The sequence below is a fragment of the Molossus molossus genome, unplaced genomic scaffold (genome assembly GCF_014108415.1).
Source record: "Molossus molossus isolate mMolMol1 unplaced genomic scaffold, mMolMol1.p scaffold_m16_p_9, whole genome shotgun sequence".
Classification (NCBI taxonomy): domain Eukaryota; kingdom Metazoa; phylum Chordata; class Mammalia; order Chiroptera; family Molossidae; genus Molossus; species Molossus molossus.
The window spans coordinates 59,351,418-59,369,077 of record NW_023425403.1 but is presented as its reverse complement, the minus strand read 5'-3'; the positions used below and the strand labels follow the sequence as shown (position 1 = coordinate 59,369,077).

The following is a 17,660-nucleotide window of genomic DNA, read 5'->3' as shown; positions in this document are numbered from 1 at the left end:
CCCCGCCCCATCCACTGCAGCCGTCTCCGACCCGGCCGCCTCGGCACAACCTCCAGCTCCCGGACCCCTCCCCAGGTCCCGGTCGCTCTCAGCCCCAGCCGCTCCAGGCGTCTGAAGCATCTCTGGCCCCGCCAGGCTCCACGCCCCCTGTTCCCGGCCTCCCTCCAGACCCGGCGTTTCCCGGCGCCAGCCACAGGCCCGGCGGCTGCAGGCCCCGCCCCCAGCCCCGCCCCCTGCGCGCGCTCCGCTCGCCAGCCGGTGGGACGCTGCGGCGGCGGCAGCGCTGCTCTCGCTCCTTTGTGCTCGTGCGGCGGCGGCAGCCTCTCAGGTCCTCACCGGTACGTCCTCTCGGCCTGCCAGAGCAAGCTCTTCGGTGACGGACCATGTCAGCGGCGGGAGCGTGCCCGGGCGTGGAAGCGGGCTTCTCTAGCGAGGAGTTGCTGTCGCTCCGCTTTCCGCTGCACCGCGCCTGTCGCGACGGGGACCTGGCCGCGCTCTGCTCGCTGCTGCAGCAGACGCCGCGCGCCCACTTAGCTGCCGAGGACTCCTTCTACGGCTGGACGCCCGTGCACTGGGCCGCGCACTTCGGCAAGGTGGGCACGGGCGCTTTAAGGCGCCATTTTCCGCGGCTTTCCTGTGGGGGTCGGGGAAGATGGGGACTGAGGCGCTGGGGGCGCGAGGCGTGCCGGGAGCGCAGGGAGGGGCGTGGTCGGCGGCGACGGCGCTCCAGGGGCCCGGGGCGTGCCGGGAGCGCGGGGCGGAAGAGGGCCTGGAGGCTCTCCCAAGGGCCTGGGGCGCCTGTGCGGCGGCGCAAGTTTCAAATGGGGACAGCCTCGGGGAGGTGCCGGCTTCCTGCCTGGCTGAGTGGGAACTAACGCCTGTGCTGGAGGCCTGGGCCTCTCGCAGCTGGCTAGCTTGGGTGATGGTGAGGACACGAGGCCCTCGTGGGGACGCGCGGCGGCTGCCCAAGTCCCGGTGCCTCCGGGGAAAACCGCGGGGCGGCCAGGACTCGGGCGCTGTGTGACTGCGAGCCCCGGAGGTCTTCTCCGGCGCCGGCAGCGAAGCCGCGCGAAATGCGGAGGGTCGCCGGCGCCCAGCTACGTCCGCGGGAGCCGGAAGGGGCCTGCCCCTCGGCGGCTGTTGGAACTGCGGCCCCGGTGCTGCTTCCGAGGCGCCCCCTCCTCCCTTCTCCCCTGGTCCCGCGTGAACGAGCGTGTGCGCGAATTACCTGGAGACAACTTCTCTGTTATCTGAAGGTGGTATTTCAGATGATTTCGGTGGTGGAATAACCTGATTGTAAAGTCACCAGACCGTTGTGTAAGGTGAATGGTGACGCTTCTTTTAAAAAATGGTTTTAGGGGATTTTGTGTAGAATGTATGCTTCTGAGGCTCTTAGCTTGCCCAGGTTTATGTAACGTCAGTGACTGTTGTACTATCTTGAATGTAAATTACTGTAATGGTGTTAAGTTAGATAAAATTATCTTCCTGTGATAATTTGAGAACAAATTGCTACTTTAATTTTTTTAAAGATTAGATAACAATTCAACAATAAAGATGAGTTTTAAAAAACAAACAAACAAAAAAGATTAAATAACATTTCCCCCGTCTGTGCAGTAGTAAATGGGTTGTTTGATCGGAGAAGTAGTCTAAAGTGAAATTTACGGTGCATTTCAAAACTGACTCAAGATTTATATACCAAAATTCAGAAACATTTAAAGATGTTTTCCTCTGGAATTATGAGGTTAAATTGAAATAAAGTTTTTGCAGAAATAGATGCAGAATAATGCGAAATAAGTTATATTATTTCAAGAAGACCTGAACATTTTAAAATATGCTTCACCAGCTGATGAAGTTGCTTTACTTGGCTCTTCTTGGTGCTACATTCACAATACGGTCATATGGTTTGGGAAACAGTTTCTGATTCCCCTCATAAAATGGAAAAGTCAGGTTTATTTTATTGAAAGAAATGAAAGGGAGTTAATGATTAGTGAGGATGAGGCAAGTAATTTAATTCATGGTGAGACCCCACAGCACTACTCTCTAAAGTTGTTACTATAGTACCCGTTGCTGAAAATGAGCCCCAATGGGAAATCAGTCTCTTAAACAAAAGTAGTAGAACCCTCTTTCCTGTCCTTCTTCCAGCATTGAATAGATTTTCCAAGCCAGTCAGTAATCTGAGACATTGTCTTCCTCCTGAGTACATCTTGCTCTGGTTTGTTTTTATATTAAACTGTAGGTAATTCTACATTTATTGGTTCTCGACATTTTTTGTCCCTCTGTGTTTTGGGGAAAGGCACTCTTGTAACAGGCAAAGGACAGCTTTTTAAAAAAGGCTTCCCTATTGATGCCTATACTCCAGACCCTGGTAGAAAGTGACACAGTATTGTATGACAGTCCAGTACATTCTGTAAAATGCTTAACCCTCATTAAAAATAGTCATTCAGAATATTGATTTACAAACCCACTGGGTGCCTTAAGATATCTTTAGGGTTTACTAATGGTCGTAGCTGCTTTAAAATTCTTAAAACAGTAAATTTCATGTTGTGTATGTTTTACAACAATTAAAGTAAAATGATTCTTTGGAAGTCTAATTTTATAGAACATGAATAGTAGATTAACCTCAGAGGCCAAATGTTTTAACTAGAGGCAGTTACTGTAGTGTTTTCAGCTGTCTTTATTATTATGTTTCCTTGTTTTCATCTATCTTTAATTGTTATAACTGTAGTCTTCGATACAGAAGGGCCATATAAAGCATCATTCAGTCTTTGAGGAAAAGCTGCTAAGACAGAAATTAGGACAGGATTCGTTGCTATAGTTTCCCAGTCCAGTCTCCCAATACCCCCCTCTCCTTGAAAACAGTTTTCCTTCTTTTATATACATTTAAGCATACACTGTTCTTGGTTTGTGCAAGAGCCAATTTAGCATTTAGCATATTATGAACTAGTCCCAACTTTCAAGCTTGTTCCTAGAAATGTGCCAGTTATGTGCAAATTACCTAACCTTTTACGAGACTTATTTGTTCCCAGAGCATTAAACATTTAAAAATCACTAATTATACCTTGCTTTTACAGGCTATCTTATTGAGCAGGATTTTTCCAGAATTCCAAACCCAATTTCCTAAATTGAACTGATAGGTAAAAGATTTAAGTCCTAGGAGCTCTCAATTGATGTTAAGATTAACTGCTTTTGGCATGCTGAGTGATTTTTATCCTTTTTTTCCTCTTTATTGGATTTAACAGCTGTTTGTTTTTTCACTAGTATTGGCACTTTTCTTACTCAGTACATTAATAAAGGCAATATGTAAAAATATACAAAAGGTGTCTCTTTATCAGCTGCCACTCCCAGATTTAAGTTCCTTGAAGACAGAAGTGATTATTTTATTTTTATTAAATTTTTTTTCTTTATTGGGTTTAGAGAGAGGAAGGGAGAGGGAGAGAGAGAAACATCGATGAGAGAACATCAATTGCCCATCTCATGCATGGCCTCCACTGGGGATTTGGCCCACAACCTGGGCGTGTGCCCTGATGGGGAATTGAACTGGTGACATTTTGGTGCATGGGTCGATGCTCAACCACTGAGCCACACTGGCAGGGCCTGTGATGATTGTTTTAAATCAGTGTACTCCCAACTACAGGAGTTAATCCCACACAAATGTTGATTGTGGTAATCTCTGCTTTGCAAGGAAGGGTTTAAATTGCTGAAAGAGGGTAAGAGACATGGGGTGAGATGGGAACATAGCTATTTGTGCTTCATTTGAGGTCTGTCCTCCGGAAGAGAAAGAATTTTGGCAGTTAGAGCTTTTTCACTAATTGTGCATGGTGCTTCATGAGCAGAAACGGGGCAGTCTGGAGTCCCGCATCTGAGGACACACCAGGTAGAAGAGTATTAAGTCCTTGAGAACAACAGGACTTCTTGGACAGTGCTTGATATGTGGTAGGCATTTGTGAAATGTTTGTTGAGTAAAGAATTATTTTGCCCAAAGGCTAGTGCAATATGGAACCTGGCTGCAAAGTTTTATCTTGACTCCTGTGTTTCTTTTAGTCATCTGCTAGGTGCAGAGCTCAGTTGTGCTCTAGCCTTTTTTTGCATTGTTGCTGATGTTTCTTTCTTTTCCCCCCCTATACATTCAGTTTGTAAAGAGCAAGTCCTGCCCTCTCACTTACTCTATACCTCTTTTCCCTGAGAAAATAATCTGAAGGATGGGTCTCAATTAATTATTCATCAAATGGTTCATTGTATAAAGGTATACAGTTGTGCATACTGTAGAAAACAGCCTTTAACTATGAAGAGTTTACATGGCTACACAAACTTTTCTTAACCGAGCGATCACTTTTAACATTTTTATTCTTTAAAATAGTGTGTGAAAGTGGCAAAACATAATTTTGATAGAAGTCTGAGTAATGCAATCTAATCATTTCTAATTTTGTCTTTTTCATCTGTAGAGAAAACAAAATATTTAAATTTGTGTAGTGTCAGTCTTTTTTACTTTATATTCCCATGTGTTCTTTTTTTTTTTAATAAGGAAAAATGTTCTTCTAAATGCTTTTTAAAATTTGTGTAGTACTGGGAAAGAACAACTTACTTTGTTCTTCTAAACAGAAAAAAAAAAATGGCAACAAAAATTGCTGCTTAATTTCCATTGTAGAATTTAGATTATTTGTGTAATATTTAGTAGTATACCGACATTTATGCATGTTTCATTTCTCCTTCTGCTGTTTTTGAAGTTGGAGTGCTTGATACAGTTGGTGAGAGCTGGAGCCACACTTGATGTCTCCACTACACGTTATGCACAGACCCCAGCCCACATTGCTGCTTTCGGGGGACATCCTCACTGCCTCATCTGGTTGATTCAAGCAGGAGCCAGCATTAATAAACCGGTAAGGGAGTGCCAGTGATTGACTTGGTTTGTTTTGTTTTGTTTTTCCAGTTATAATTATATGGTGTTGAGTTTTAAATTGAGGCCTTAATTAGTTTGATATTTTTACCTGTGGGCTAATTGGAATTTGTTTATTGAGTTATTTGTGGATAATAAGCCTTTCCCATAGCAGTGCTTTCTGTTCATCGAGGACTCTCACCTATTACATGACTTACTGTGATCCATAGTGACCCAAAGTAATTTGCTCAAGGTTACAACTGTGACTGAAGGAGTCTGGCCTTAAGCCCAGCTTTCTTGACTCCCCTGCTCACAACTGCCTTAGCCTCGTTTCCACTGATAATTATTAAAACATATCCATGCCAGCAAAAGAATAGCTATTAAAGCTGTGGTTAAGTTAGCCTTAGCAGAATGACCAACATGTTGCTTCAGATACAAGTTGGGGGTGATGGCGATGGAGATAAGCAGTCACTAGGAAGTGACTCCTGGACACCAGAGACAAAGATTTTGTATTTAAGCATACAAACATGAACATGAGAGTGCCAGTTTTATAATGGTGTGTTTTCAGTATTCTTTTCACATGAGTGAAACACACACTCACACACGGAGCCCTGACCAGTTTGGCTCAGTGATTAAAGTGTTGGCCTATGGACCAAGGGGTCAAGGGTTCGATTCCCAGTCAAGGGCATGTACTTGGGTTGCAAATTTGATCCCCAGCCCTTGTCAGGGTGGGAGGCAACCAATCCATGTGTCTCTCTTATGTCGATGTTTCTTTTTCTTCCTCTCTCTCTCTTTCTTCCTTTCACCCCCCATCTCTCCCCCAACCCTTCCACTCTATCTAAAAATTAATGGAAAAATATCCTTGGGTGAGGGTTAACAACAAAAACCCCAAAAGAAGAGTGCTTAGCTTATTGGGAACTCACTTGAACAGGCCTTTGGTTGTAGAAGATTCCCATGGATGCTCTGACTAAGCGTCCCCAGTCTTAGCACCCTGCCCCAGGATGGATTCGTCTAAAGGATTTGTGTCATGGGCTTCACAGCTATTCTTTAAGCCTTTCTGCCTTTTATCCCCTCCTTTATCCCATTTTTATGTTTTTTTCCTACTACTGATCATCAAGGGCTTACTGTATGCAAAGAAACTTATTCTTTTCTCCTTTTTTGTCTTTCCTAAGATTTATCCCTTGATGATAACCAGGTATAAAGTAGTTGCAATCCCCTTCTAAAGGTAACAGCTACACACCTACAAAACAAGTAATTGAGGAAAGGTGTTTTAGCAGTGATTTAACACAAAGATCAGTGGGAAAGGGGAGGGAGGGATATAGAAGAGTAATTTGTTCTCTGTAATAGACTTTTAGTAGAGAGTATGGTAAAGGGAGAGCCCTGGATTTTAGGCCTATTTCTGTTACTCAACTGGAACTTAGGAGGTGGTATAATTTTTAGGCTTACAGTGCTACCTACACCTTTTTTTCCATCTCCACGCCTGGATGCCTTTATACATACAGACTTCTCTGCCACTTTGTCACTTTTATCCACCTATTCAGGAGTCATAAATTGGCAACTGTATACCATTCTTGGTATAGGCATTCTCTCTCTCTCCATTTGTCTCATTGCTGGTCTTGCATTCTCCTTTTCTACCCCATCCTCCCAGTAGAAGGGGCACTGGGACTTGATTCCATACTCTGCTTCCTCATCCTTCTGGCCTTGGGCAGGTCGTTTACTTGGTCCGTAGCTCAACCTTCTTATCAATAAAATATGGACAATCCATGAATGGTAGTAGTAAATGTTTAATATTAATATGGAATTTAAGTACAGAGTATTCTGCATGTTAATTTTCATTAAGTTGTTACACATAGCATCTAATTTACAGCTAAAGAAATTGTTTAATGCTACTTTTCAGACCTTTTAAAAATAAACTCCCCCCCTTTTTTAAATCCTCACCCGAAGATACTTTTTTTCCATTTATCTTAAGATGGAGTAGGGGAGAGAGAGAAAGAGAAACAAACATCAATGTGAGAGGCACACGTCAGTTGGTTGCCTCCTGCACTACCCCGACCAGGGCTGGGACCAAACCAAAACCAAGGTACATGCCTGCCCTTGACCAGAATCAAACCCGCAACTTTTTGGTGGGCTGACGCTCTAACCACTGAACCAAACCAGCCAGGGCTAAGCCCCCTTTTCATATAATGTTTTTAGCAGCTCATTATTTTCCACGGATATTGCCCACCCCCTACGCCCTCACCCCTCACTGCTCTAAATAGCACTCAGATGTGGAAATCTCTCCTGAACTTGGCTCTCAGGGCTCAAGTCCCCAGATCCCACTCTGTCCTTACAGCCCTCCCTATGTTTTAATTGTTCATGTGGCTCAATATCCCCAAGTCTTCTCATGTACAAGGGTGGCACTTGGATTTCTTAAGCATCCTGGCATTGTTCCTGAAAGGTCTCAGTTGGCTCTGGTTTCCTACTGAATCTCAGATGCTGTCTTGCTCTGTTAGGTAACAGTGGAGCTACTATGACAGGCACCCGGTGACCCTTGAGGTCCCAGTAGCCCTTTTGTTGGCTCCCTGAACACACTGTTGACTCATCTTGAGGTAGACAGTTTTTCTCATTTTCCAGATAAACTATTATAAAGCCAGATTTAGGTTTTTCTTAGGCTTTTATTTGTGCACATATATATTTTTCAAACCTAGCATAGTTTTCTTAACAACACTTTGTTAGTTTTAACCCATCTTCTGGTTTTAATCTTTTGGCACAGTAATGACTGACCATTTTCTCAACGTTAGTAGATAATATGTCTGCCATCTCTAAGTTCGGCATAAGGGATTCCTGAAACAGATGTACTGTCTTGAGGTTCAGTGTTCTAAGTTTACACAAAGGAAGTGAAGTCAGTTTTCAAGTGATTTATTTTTGTAAGTCTATTGCAGCGATTTTCAGCCTTTTTCATCTCATGGCACACATAAACGAATTACTAAAATTTTCAACACACCAAAATAGTTTTTGCTGATCTGACCCATAAAAAGGTTTAATTTTGATTCATTCACACCAGACAGCTATTGTCGTGTTGGCTGTTGTCATTTTTTTGACAATCTAAGGGAAAAGAGGTCAGTGCCCCTAACTAAATAGGTATTGCATGTTTAAAAAATTTTTGCAGTGGCACATGGATTAAAAATTACTGGTTACCCATGGGTGTCATTTTTTGTATTTGCAAGTCATCTCTTTAATACCCCTTTTAGAATTTGGCTGGCATTTGATGCTGCTTTTATACTTTCTTGTAACTAGATTAGAAATAAGATTTTTCTTTATTAAAATTCAAGGTGACTTGTCTGTCTTCAGATTTCTAGTAACCTCTCCCACTTTCTTTTATTATTCAGAGTTTGCCAGTAATACTTTCAGAATCATACTACAAATTACTTGGTATTTTTGAAATGTGACTGGTCTGAAATGTAACCTTAAAATGGTTTTTCACTCTTTTTCCGTTTGTCTTGATTCTTCCCTTCTCAGCTTAATGATGTTCTCCTTGTATAACAAAGAACAGGAGCAGGCTTTTTTCTCTGTTACCTGTCCCTCTATCTTCTGGAAGTAGTATCGAAAACCCTTACTTTTCCTTCTTCCAAAAAGCTTTTTTAAAAAAAGGAGAAACTCCACTTTATTTTTCTTGAGGGTTTTTGTTGTTTTGCCCTCCCTCCCCCCTTTTAGCATAACCTCATCAAAATCTCAGTTCTACTTTTCCAGGCAATACTTGTCTGTAATTTTTTTTTGTCCTTATTATGTACCACCCCCCCCCCCACCACCACCCATTTTGTAGGATAGGGTTATGGTTTTTAATCTGAGTTAAGGTGATAGTTCCTTATATAACCCCATGGTCTTCCGTGTTTCTTCAAAAGTGGGATTATTCTATTTAGTACTTTACATCAATTTTTTTTTTTAAACTTTAAATATTTTTATTGAATTTTATAGAGAGGGGAAGGTAGAGAGAGAGAGAAAAACATTGATGTGAAAGTGCAACATTGATCAGCTGTCTCTTGCATGCCTCCTACCAGGGATGGAACCTACAACCCAGGCATATACCCAGACCAGGAATGGAACCAGCAACCTTTTGGTGCATGAGATGATGCCCAACCAACTGAGCCACACCAGCCAGGGCAAAGTTTGCAAACTTAATAACAACTTAAGACTATAGGGTTATAAATCAAGGGCTCCTCCCAGGCTTTAGGAAGGGTCGACAGAGAGTTTCCCTTCATCATCTCCATGGTAAATCTGCTTTGATCTGTTGAAAAGTTGATTTCATCTCTAATTATATGGAGGGGATGGGTCATTAACAAGAAGCCCTCACAAAATCAACAAAAATGTATTATTTATCTGGGATTTCATAAAAGGTTTATAGTCTACTTTTGTAGTTTTTTTAATCATCAGTTGTTATTATGCACCATCTTGACTTTTCCCAGTAGGTCACATTTTATTCCAGCTTCTTATTTCTTCTTTTTTTTTTTTTTATCCTCACCCGAGGACATTTTTCCATTCTTTGTTCAGGTAGAGTGGGAGGGAGAGAGAGGAACAGAGAGAGAGAGAGAGAGAAACATCGATGTGAAAGGAACACATCGAGTGGCTGCCACCCGCACAACCCACCAGGGCCGGGGACAAACTGCAACCGAGGTACGCGCCCTTAGCGGGAACCGAACCCGGGTCTCTCAGGACCGCAGGCTGACGCTCTAACCGCTGAGCCAAACCGGCCAGGGCTCCAGCTTCTTATTTCTTGTTGTGAGTTTAAAATAATTAAGAGAAGATAGATGATTTAATATTATTTTGTATCAATTCTAATATTTACATCAATTTTGAGCTTATTTTAAAATGTACACACTTTTTCCTCTAAACAGTCAAGTCTTTCATAGTATATCTTTCTGTAAAATAAGGTACCACTTTTATTTTACCCCTCACCTCAGTTTTCCTCCCCTGTGAGTTAATATACATTGGTAAGTCACTATTCAATATTGACTGAATTTATGAATGAACTATTTTCTAAGTACCAGACACTGCACAGTTGCCCCACTCCTGCTTTATATCTTTATCCCTTAAATATGTGGTAGTCATCTTCTACCAATTCAGCTTCCAGTGACATTGAAGTATTATTGATTCAGGAACTGTTACTGCTTAACCACTTGGAATTTGCCAGGCAAAAAGTTCTAAATCAATTTTTCTTACTGAAACTACTTATCTTGATTACTCTATCTTTACCTCTTATTTACAGAGAGCCTATAAATGAAGTTGTGTTTCATATTTTTTCATTCATGCAGTGTAAATGAATTCATCTTTTTTTTAGATGGCTAAAGTAGTGTTCAGAGTTGTTTCCCTGAGTTTGCTCACTTCCTCTGCCTCTTCCAGCATTGTTTTCTAAAGCATGAATCTGGTCCCAGTGCAGCCTTTCTAAAAGTCCTTGAACAGATTTGTCCATTACAAACAGCCTGAGTTGTATACAAGCTGTTTGACACTTGTGTTCTTCGTCCCATCATTTCTTGACACTTTAACCTCAACCATGTTCTCTAAAGTGTAGTCCTAATTCAAACTTTAAAAAAAAAAGAAAAATCCAAGGGAGGCACAGGTGATGTCTTGACTCAAGCTAGCCTTGTGGTAGGTGTGTATAAACTAGACCAGACATAGATATTGGTGCTATTTCTTGGCCTTAGTTACTTTATTTTTACTTGTCAGAAGTTAATTTATTTTGAATATTATATGCAACATATTTGTGTTGAGATCCAGCATAAAATGATTTCTAAACCACCATCTAGAGTGTACATGCTATCACTGCTGTAGAGACCCCACAGATTTTTTTGTTCTTCCCTGGGCTGCTCTTGTTTTCTCTTCACATCTAAATTTCTCTGTGTTCTGCTTCCAATTTGGCTTACTATATTGTGTTATTTCAAAGATGAAATGAGGTGTTGCATGGTCTATTTAATTATTTTAATTTAAAATGTGGAAGTCTTGTTGAATCTGAATATTTGTGTGGGTCGCTTTTTGTTGTTTCAGGACTGTGAGGGTGAGACTCCCATTCACAAGGCAGCTCGTTCTGGGAGCCTAGACTGCATCAGTGCCCTGGTGGCTAACGGGGCTCACATCGAGTAAGTGTCTTTGTTTATTCTTCCCAACCAAGATGTAGTCAAGGATATTGTATTTAGAAATAGTATTTAGAGCAAGCAAAAGTCCTGAACCTTGTTTTTAATGTTAGTAATATAATTTTGCTCTTTAGATCAATTGGTATTAGTGAGCACACAATTGTGTGGGTTGAGTAGACCAACAGAAGGGGCCTTAGTTTCACAGCACTAGCAGGATTCTTGCCATGAGAGAGAGCATATTAGGATGGAAAGAACAGTCCACTGATTAAATTTGGAACTTAGCATCATTGACTTTGCCACTAACAATTGTAACACCATGGGCAAGTCTTCAAACTTCTTTGCCAAGTTATAATTTTGAAACAAAGGCTTTGGATTGGATTTGAATATTTTTCAGGCCTCCTGGCTCAACAAAATCTTTCAGACAATTAGCTTTTCTAAATTTTTATTTTCTCCTCTTTTAGCAGATGTGAGAAAATATTTTAAAGCCTATTACAACTTTTGATGATTTATAACTCCTTGTAAAATGTTAACTATTTACATTAAAGACTTCAGACTCTCTCTGAGCTTTTGATATGGCATTATTTTAGAATATCCTTGTTTTAGCCCAGTTTACATCAACTAGCTTATTTATAGTTTGGTAAAACAATATTAATATTCAAGTGTATTAATTTTAAAATGTTATTTTTTATACAAATCATTAGCTAGTCATGGCATTATACATTTATTTTAGGTAGTAAATTCATTTGTATTTTCTTTCTCTTAAAGATTTATATTATACAAATTTTTCTTCTGCAGTTCACAGCATTAACAAAATGGATGCGGTTTTCACCCTTAAATGTTGAGTGTAAGCTATAGAGCTATAACCAAAATAACTATGATAATATCAGCTTTTTTGTTTTACCTTGAGTGTCTTGAATATTTCATAAAATACTACAATTACAAGCCACTTTATTCTAATTGGAAATGTGAAATTTTAGACTAGGAGAAATAAAATCCACAAAACTAACTTAATTTAACCCTTTGGTTTCCACTTCATTGTTTGACTCTGTATTATAATAAATATTGAAAATAGACCCTGGAGAGCAAAACTATATAGGTTAAAGCAAGATCTATCTAATACCAGGGGCTACATTAGGCTCTTAGTGTCTCAGCTTCTGTTTCATTAAGTATTATTGTTAAGATTAGTTATTAGTTTGAGTTTGGGTCATTTACTTATGTACTGATTTATTTTAAAAATATGACCTGTATTAACTGTTACATTACAGGGAACCTTGTGATTTCATACATAGTTATGACTGAAGGTAATGTAAAAACAAATACATAAACAGTGTTAAAAACATTGAGATGATTCTCAATGGATTACTTTAAAGCAAAGATATACATGCAGTTTTCATAGCTGTATTTAGATTAAAAACTCATCTGTAATAACAGAAGCTTTGCTTATAAAATACAGAGTCATATAAAATAATTGATTAAATTGCTTAATTGTCATTTACTGAAATAATAATTAGAAGTTGATCTTTTTTAATGACTTATTTTTCTAAACAACTTTCTTAATTGGTCCTGAACATTTTATTACTAAAATGTTTTATTCATTTTAATGGATAACTTAATCCTTTAAGCCAATAAATATCTATTGCTATGTCCTTTTAATAGGTGTCTTTTTTAAATGAGATCATTTTATTTACGATTCTGTCCTTGGTTACAGGACCCTCGAGTGTCTCTTTTCCACCAAGTGTGACTGAGCATGGCCTCAAGTGCCAGTCTGTTTTTCCTTCTCAGTATAAGAGCCACTCCCTCGAGACCCTGCATTATGGTGATTTCCCTTGACTGAACTTTCAGATATTTTTTAGAAGAAATATTTAGCCTGAGCCACCTAGCCAAAAGCGATTCTTAAAATTATAAGTCTTTGGCCTGGAGATGGAGCACCAGTAATCATTATTTATTGCAATTATATGTGGGGTTGTTTAGCTTTAACATCTAGATAAAATGTCAGTTTTGCCAGTAAGCTACATTGTAAATTGCTTTTAGATATTTTTTTCTATTTTAAGATCAAGGGGCACACGATTAATTTACTTCAAGTTACTTTTTTTTTCTTTCAGTTCAAAACAAGCCAAATTATTAATTCTTCATATTACATGCCATAATACTTAGGAGATAATACAAATTTTTCCTTTTCCCGTGAATAGATTAAAAAGTGTTTCATATCAGTATTTTATCACACTTGGTGGTATTTAATAAATTTGTTATTAATGTCTACTTTCCTTTTTATATGTCAGCTACATAAAGTGGCCAAAGTTTTAAGTTGCTGCTTTTTGGTCATTGGGTAGATAGTGGTGAGGGCAAGTGTACCACACATCTGTGGCTAGAATGGTTTATTGTATAACTAACTTGTCAATGTAGGCTGCATCTGTAAGATAACGCATGTCAACTGCTGTGCATCGTATTACATTTTCTAGCACCACACGTGAGTATATCATTGGAGTTTCTTTTTCTTCTCTTATTTTACATTTTAAGTTTTGGTGCCAAGTTTTCTTTTTCATGTGTGGTTTTGTTTCTGCTTGTATGATGGTCATTATTATTTGCCATTGTTTAGGTCTAAATATAAAAACAAACAGGGTTAAACATCAGTTTGTGACCAGACTGTGTACTTTAAATGATCTACACCTCTACAGATGCTTCTCATTCTAATATTTTCTCACGTATGACAAGTATGGAGTTTCATTAAGTTGATCATCATCCTTAATTTTGCCTGTATGGCAGTTTAGTTTCTCATTGCAGCTAATATTTGAATGCTGCCTGCTCCACACTTAGGATTTTTGAGTGGAAGAAGGGCATATATTGACTTGGAAAAGTTGTTGCCTCATTTTTGTTTTGTGATCAAATTAGTAACAATATAAGATTGTCTTAATATGATTTCAGAAAAAGATGCTTGAAAACTTAAAATTTGCTGATCATTAAGAAGATCTTTTTACTATTAACACTGAAAAGTGCAGGTTTTGAGCCTTGTCTTATCTTTACTTTTAGTATTTTAGCACCAATTAATTTTGGTTACTTTGTATTTTCTTGAAAGATTAAAATGCAGAATGTTTGCATATCAACCAAGATATTAAGTAGCTTTTTTTAAATGTCTTGGCAGGATTTAGAGTAAAACCAGAATTACTTGGATCTCAGGCAAATTTGCTAGTTCATTTTAATACCACATTATTACAGATGCTGGTATTTAATAGGGTTATGACAAAGTCTCATAGCTTTCTATAGGAGAACATTTCTGTAGAAGCCATTGATTCTGTTGTAACCAGATCTTCAAATGGGCTATGTATATTTTAACTTAATTGTTTTGCTCCCCAGAAGAACTTAACTGATTATCATATATCTGGAGAAGCTTCTAGCCTTATATAAACAAGTTCCGTGACTCACTCCAAAAAGATCTTCCTTGCCTAATTTAGAAAACAGGCACCGTTAGCTATATAATAACAAAGGTGATCTTAATAGATCTCTTTTTAAATGTTGCCCCCCAAAAAGTATGTTGCTGAACTTTTAGGAAATTTTAATTGAAACATAGAGTTGATTTAGATTGGTTCATAATTGGTGGCCATATTTATGAACTCACCTTTATTTTTTGACCCATAGAGCCCTCTCTGGAAGCAAAATTTTTATTAGGGCAAAGCATGTGATGAGCATATTTTTAATATTAGTGCAAGAAGTTTGCAACTTTTGCCCTTGGCAAAATAAGTCTAACCCGGTTTTACTTTTTATTAGCCATTCATTCATGTTTAAAATTAGTGGTTTCTTTATTTTGTACTTTTGGTGGTTTCTTTTCATGTTTTTACTTATTTGTCCTTCAGAAAAATAATCCAACTATGAAATTTATTAGAATTATAACTCTGAATTAGTAGTTTCTGATTTTGGATCCTCTGCATTTCCGTCATCTTTACCTGATGTTGCCTGCCTCCGTTACCTAATTGTCACTAGGGCAAACTTGTATGATTTTGCTATTTTCTAGGTCTTTTTTTCTTTTATTAAAGTGTTATGAGCAGGGTGGAGGAATTAACTTGCTGAGATAGCTATTAACGTTCTGCCTACTGGGCAGGAGCAGATGGTGGAATGATGATATTGTAGACTTATTGACAAATTTAGTTCAGAATTTTGATTATTTTTCATGCTTGAGTAATATATAGGTTTTAATAGTTGTTTACTGCTCTTATAAATAGTGCTTTCAAATAAAATCAATGATTTCTGAATCCAAATATATTTTCCTTTGCTAAAAAATAGTGGGAGCATGTTAAATATTTCATCAGAGTATTTGAGTGACACTCTTAAATTTTAATGTATGCAAACATAATTCAGGTTGAATTGCAATGTAAAACCATTCTCATCAATGTTGAACTTAAAATGAAAACTTGGCACCAAATTTATTCAGGTAGAAACTTTTAAAAAATAGTTTTTTCTAATTGTTACCTAAAAAATATATTTAAGAACGTCTTCATAATTATTTAAGAATTTGGATACCAAAGGGTTAAAAATACACATTTTTCTTTTACTGAAGAAATTTTGTGATGTTTGCTAATGTTTTCTTTGTACAAATGGACATTTAGTAATGTTTTTAATCTTTTTTTTTTTTTTTTAATGATTCCATGTATTTGCTTATTTCCATCTAGGAATAGTTACTAATGTATTTGAGATACAGCATACCAAATTTTAAAGTAACCAGAATCGTGAGTTAATGGTCTTTAGTCCATGCTGTTAAATTTTGTTGAAATATTGACATAATTAAATTGGCTTCATGCTAAAAATTATTAAAAGTGATTGAGAAGGCAGTGTTTTAGAGCAATAGCTTTGGTCAAGGAGGAGGTCACATGACAATGGCTTACGCTCAATAAATGTGCTTCTGCACTTCATGTATGTATATGTATTTTTAATCCAAATGTTGCCTGCAAATATGTGATCCCTTATTATTTAAGTTTCCTGTTTTATGAACCATTGCCCGTTTTAAATCACACAGAAGATTCTGAATCTGTAAAAACTACACATGTCAATGTTTTACAGCTACGTAATTCGAATTGACTTGATTTTTTCAAGTAATCCTAGAAAGGGGGAGCATTCCATATAGAAACTGCTGAAACTGCCACAGGTGCTTCTCCGAAAACCTTACAGTTGTGGCATTGAATGTTCAGTATGGCTTCCTTTCTCCACACGAGGCATACTGTTGAGGTATTTGTTGCGGTGATTGGTTTTAATGCTAATCTAGGAATTCAGATATAGATTCTTTAGATTTGCATGCTTTGCTTACCCTAATTTATGATATCTACCTTTTTATTTGTAAACTAACAGTAGTTAAGTTGAGATCAGAATTTTAACAGAAATATTACTTATATAAAAATTGTGGTTATCTTTTATTGTCACATGGCATTAACAGAAAGAACATCCTGAAGGTGATGTGACAACTCAGATTCTAAAAATTATATTCAGGTATTTCCTGATCCGTGGTTTTTCAAATTAAAAATAAAAACTGTTCTTATTAGAATGGCTTCTCATATATTCTAATTTTGTGACACTGTAAGTGGAAAAGATGGGGGATTGGCTGGCAGCAGAGTAGAATTTTGTTTTAAAGTTCTTTGGAGAATCCTGGCCGGTTTGGCGCAGCGGTTAGAGAGTCAGCCTGCGGTCCAGAGAGACCTGGGTTCGGTTCCTGCTAAGGGCATATACCTCGGTTGCAGTTTGTCCCCGGCCCTGGTTGGTTGAGTGGGTGGCAGCCACTCGATGTGTCCCTTTCACGTCGATGTCTCTCTCTTCCTCTCTCTCCCTCCCACTCTATCTGAACAAAAAAAATGGAAAAATGTCCTCGGGTGAGGATAAAAAAAAAAAGTTCTTTGGAGAGACCTTCTTAGGTATAATAAATGTGATCTATTCAGAATTTTATTACAGAAAATACAGTATATAATCATTTACATTTTAACTTTAGTAAAGTTTAAAAAATACCAGTTCGATTTTGCCAGTGTTTAGCAGAGCACGTAGTACAGACTGACTATTCTATGACTTTCCATGTTTTCATATTTCAGTTTTGAAAGAATAGTAGGAATTACTGGAAGAAAATGGGTGGTCTGCCCAAAGATGGCTTTTCGTGTTCTAGCTGACTGTTACAGGAACTAGAACCTACAGATAACTTTGATAATAAATAATAGTAAATTGATCTTACCAGCCTAAAAGTCTGATTATGTCAACTTTCACTTACTTCAATAAACTAGACCCAATTTGAACATAGTTGGCGGATACCTAATTTCTTTAAATCCCTGCCCATTTTCAAAGATTTTTAAAGTGGATGTTAGGACCAGAGAGGGCAAACTAGAGTTATATAACAACTTGGTCCCACATGGGACTTCTCGTTTTCAGTAATGGACAAAGGAAAATTTTGGATTAGGCATAGTCTGTGTGCCAAGTGCATTAAACTGAAGGCGCTAAATTTAAAAATGTTTTTAAAAGATAGTCTAATGTCAACACTTTCATTACTACCCTAATTTTCATGCAAAATAAAGTTTTTGAGAGTAATTTTGAACATTTTCTTCCAGGTACTGTAAATTTCTCTTTGGACTAGTATGTAAAGACTGCAGTTCAGGTTAACTTTTGTCTTTACTGGTACCTCACTTGAGGTTGATAGCAGTAGCCAGCAGATAGCGCAGTAT

The 17,660-nt window shown here is 38.4% G+C and overlaps 1 protein-coding gene across 1 annotated transcript in view; it reads left to right on the top strand.

Annotated features, from left to right (window-relative positions):
- Window positions 1-270: 270 nt before the first annotated feature.
- Window positions 271-17,660, top strand: part of ANKRD10 (ankyrin repeat domain 10) — a 36,708-nt gene continuing 19,318 nt past the window's right edge. The window contains exons 1-3 of the mRNA XM_036249871.1: window positions 271-593; window positions 4,725-4,877; window positions 10,892-10,983. Of these exons, the coding sequence (XP_036105764.1) occupies window positions 384-593; window positions 4,725-4,877; window positions 10,892-10,983 (455 nt within the window). The 5' untranslated portion in view covers window positions 271-383. The remainder of the gene's footprint in view (window positions 594-4,724; window positions 4,878-10,891; window positions 10,984-17,660) is intronic.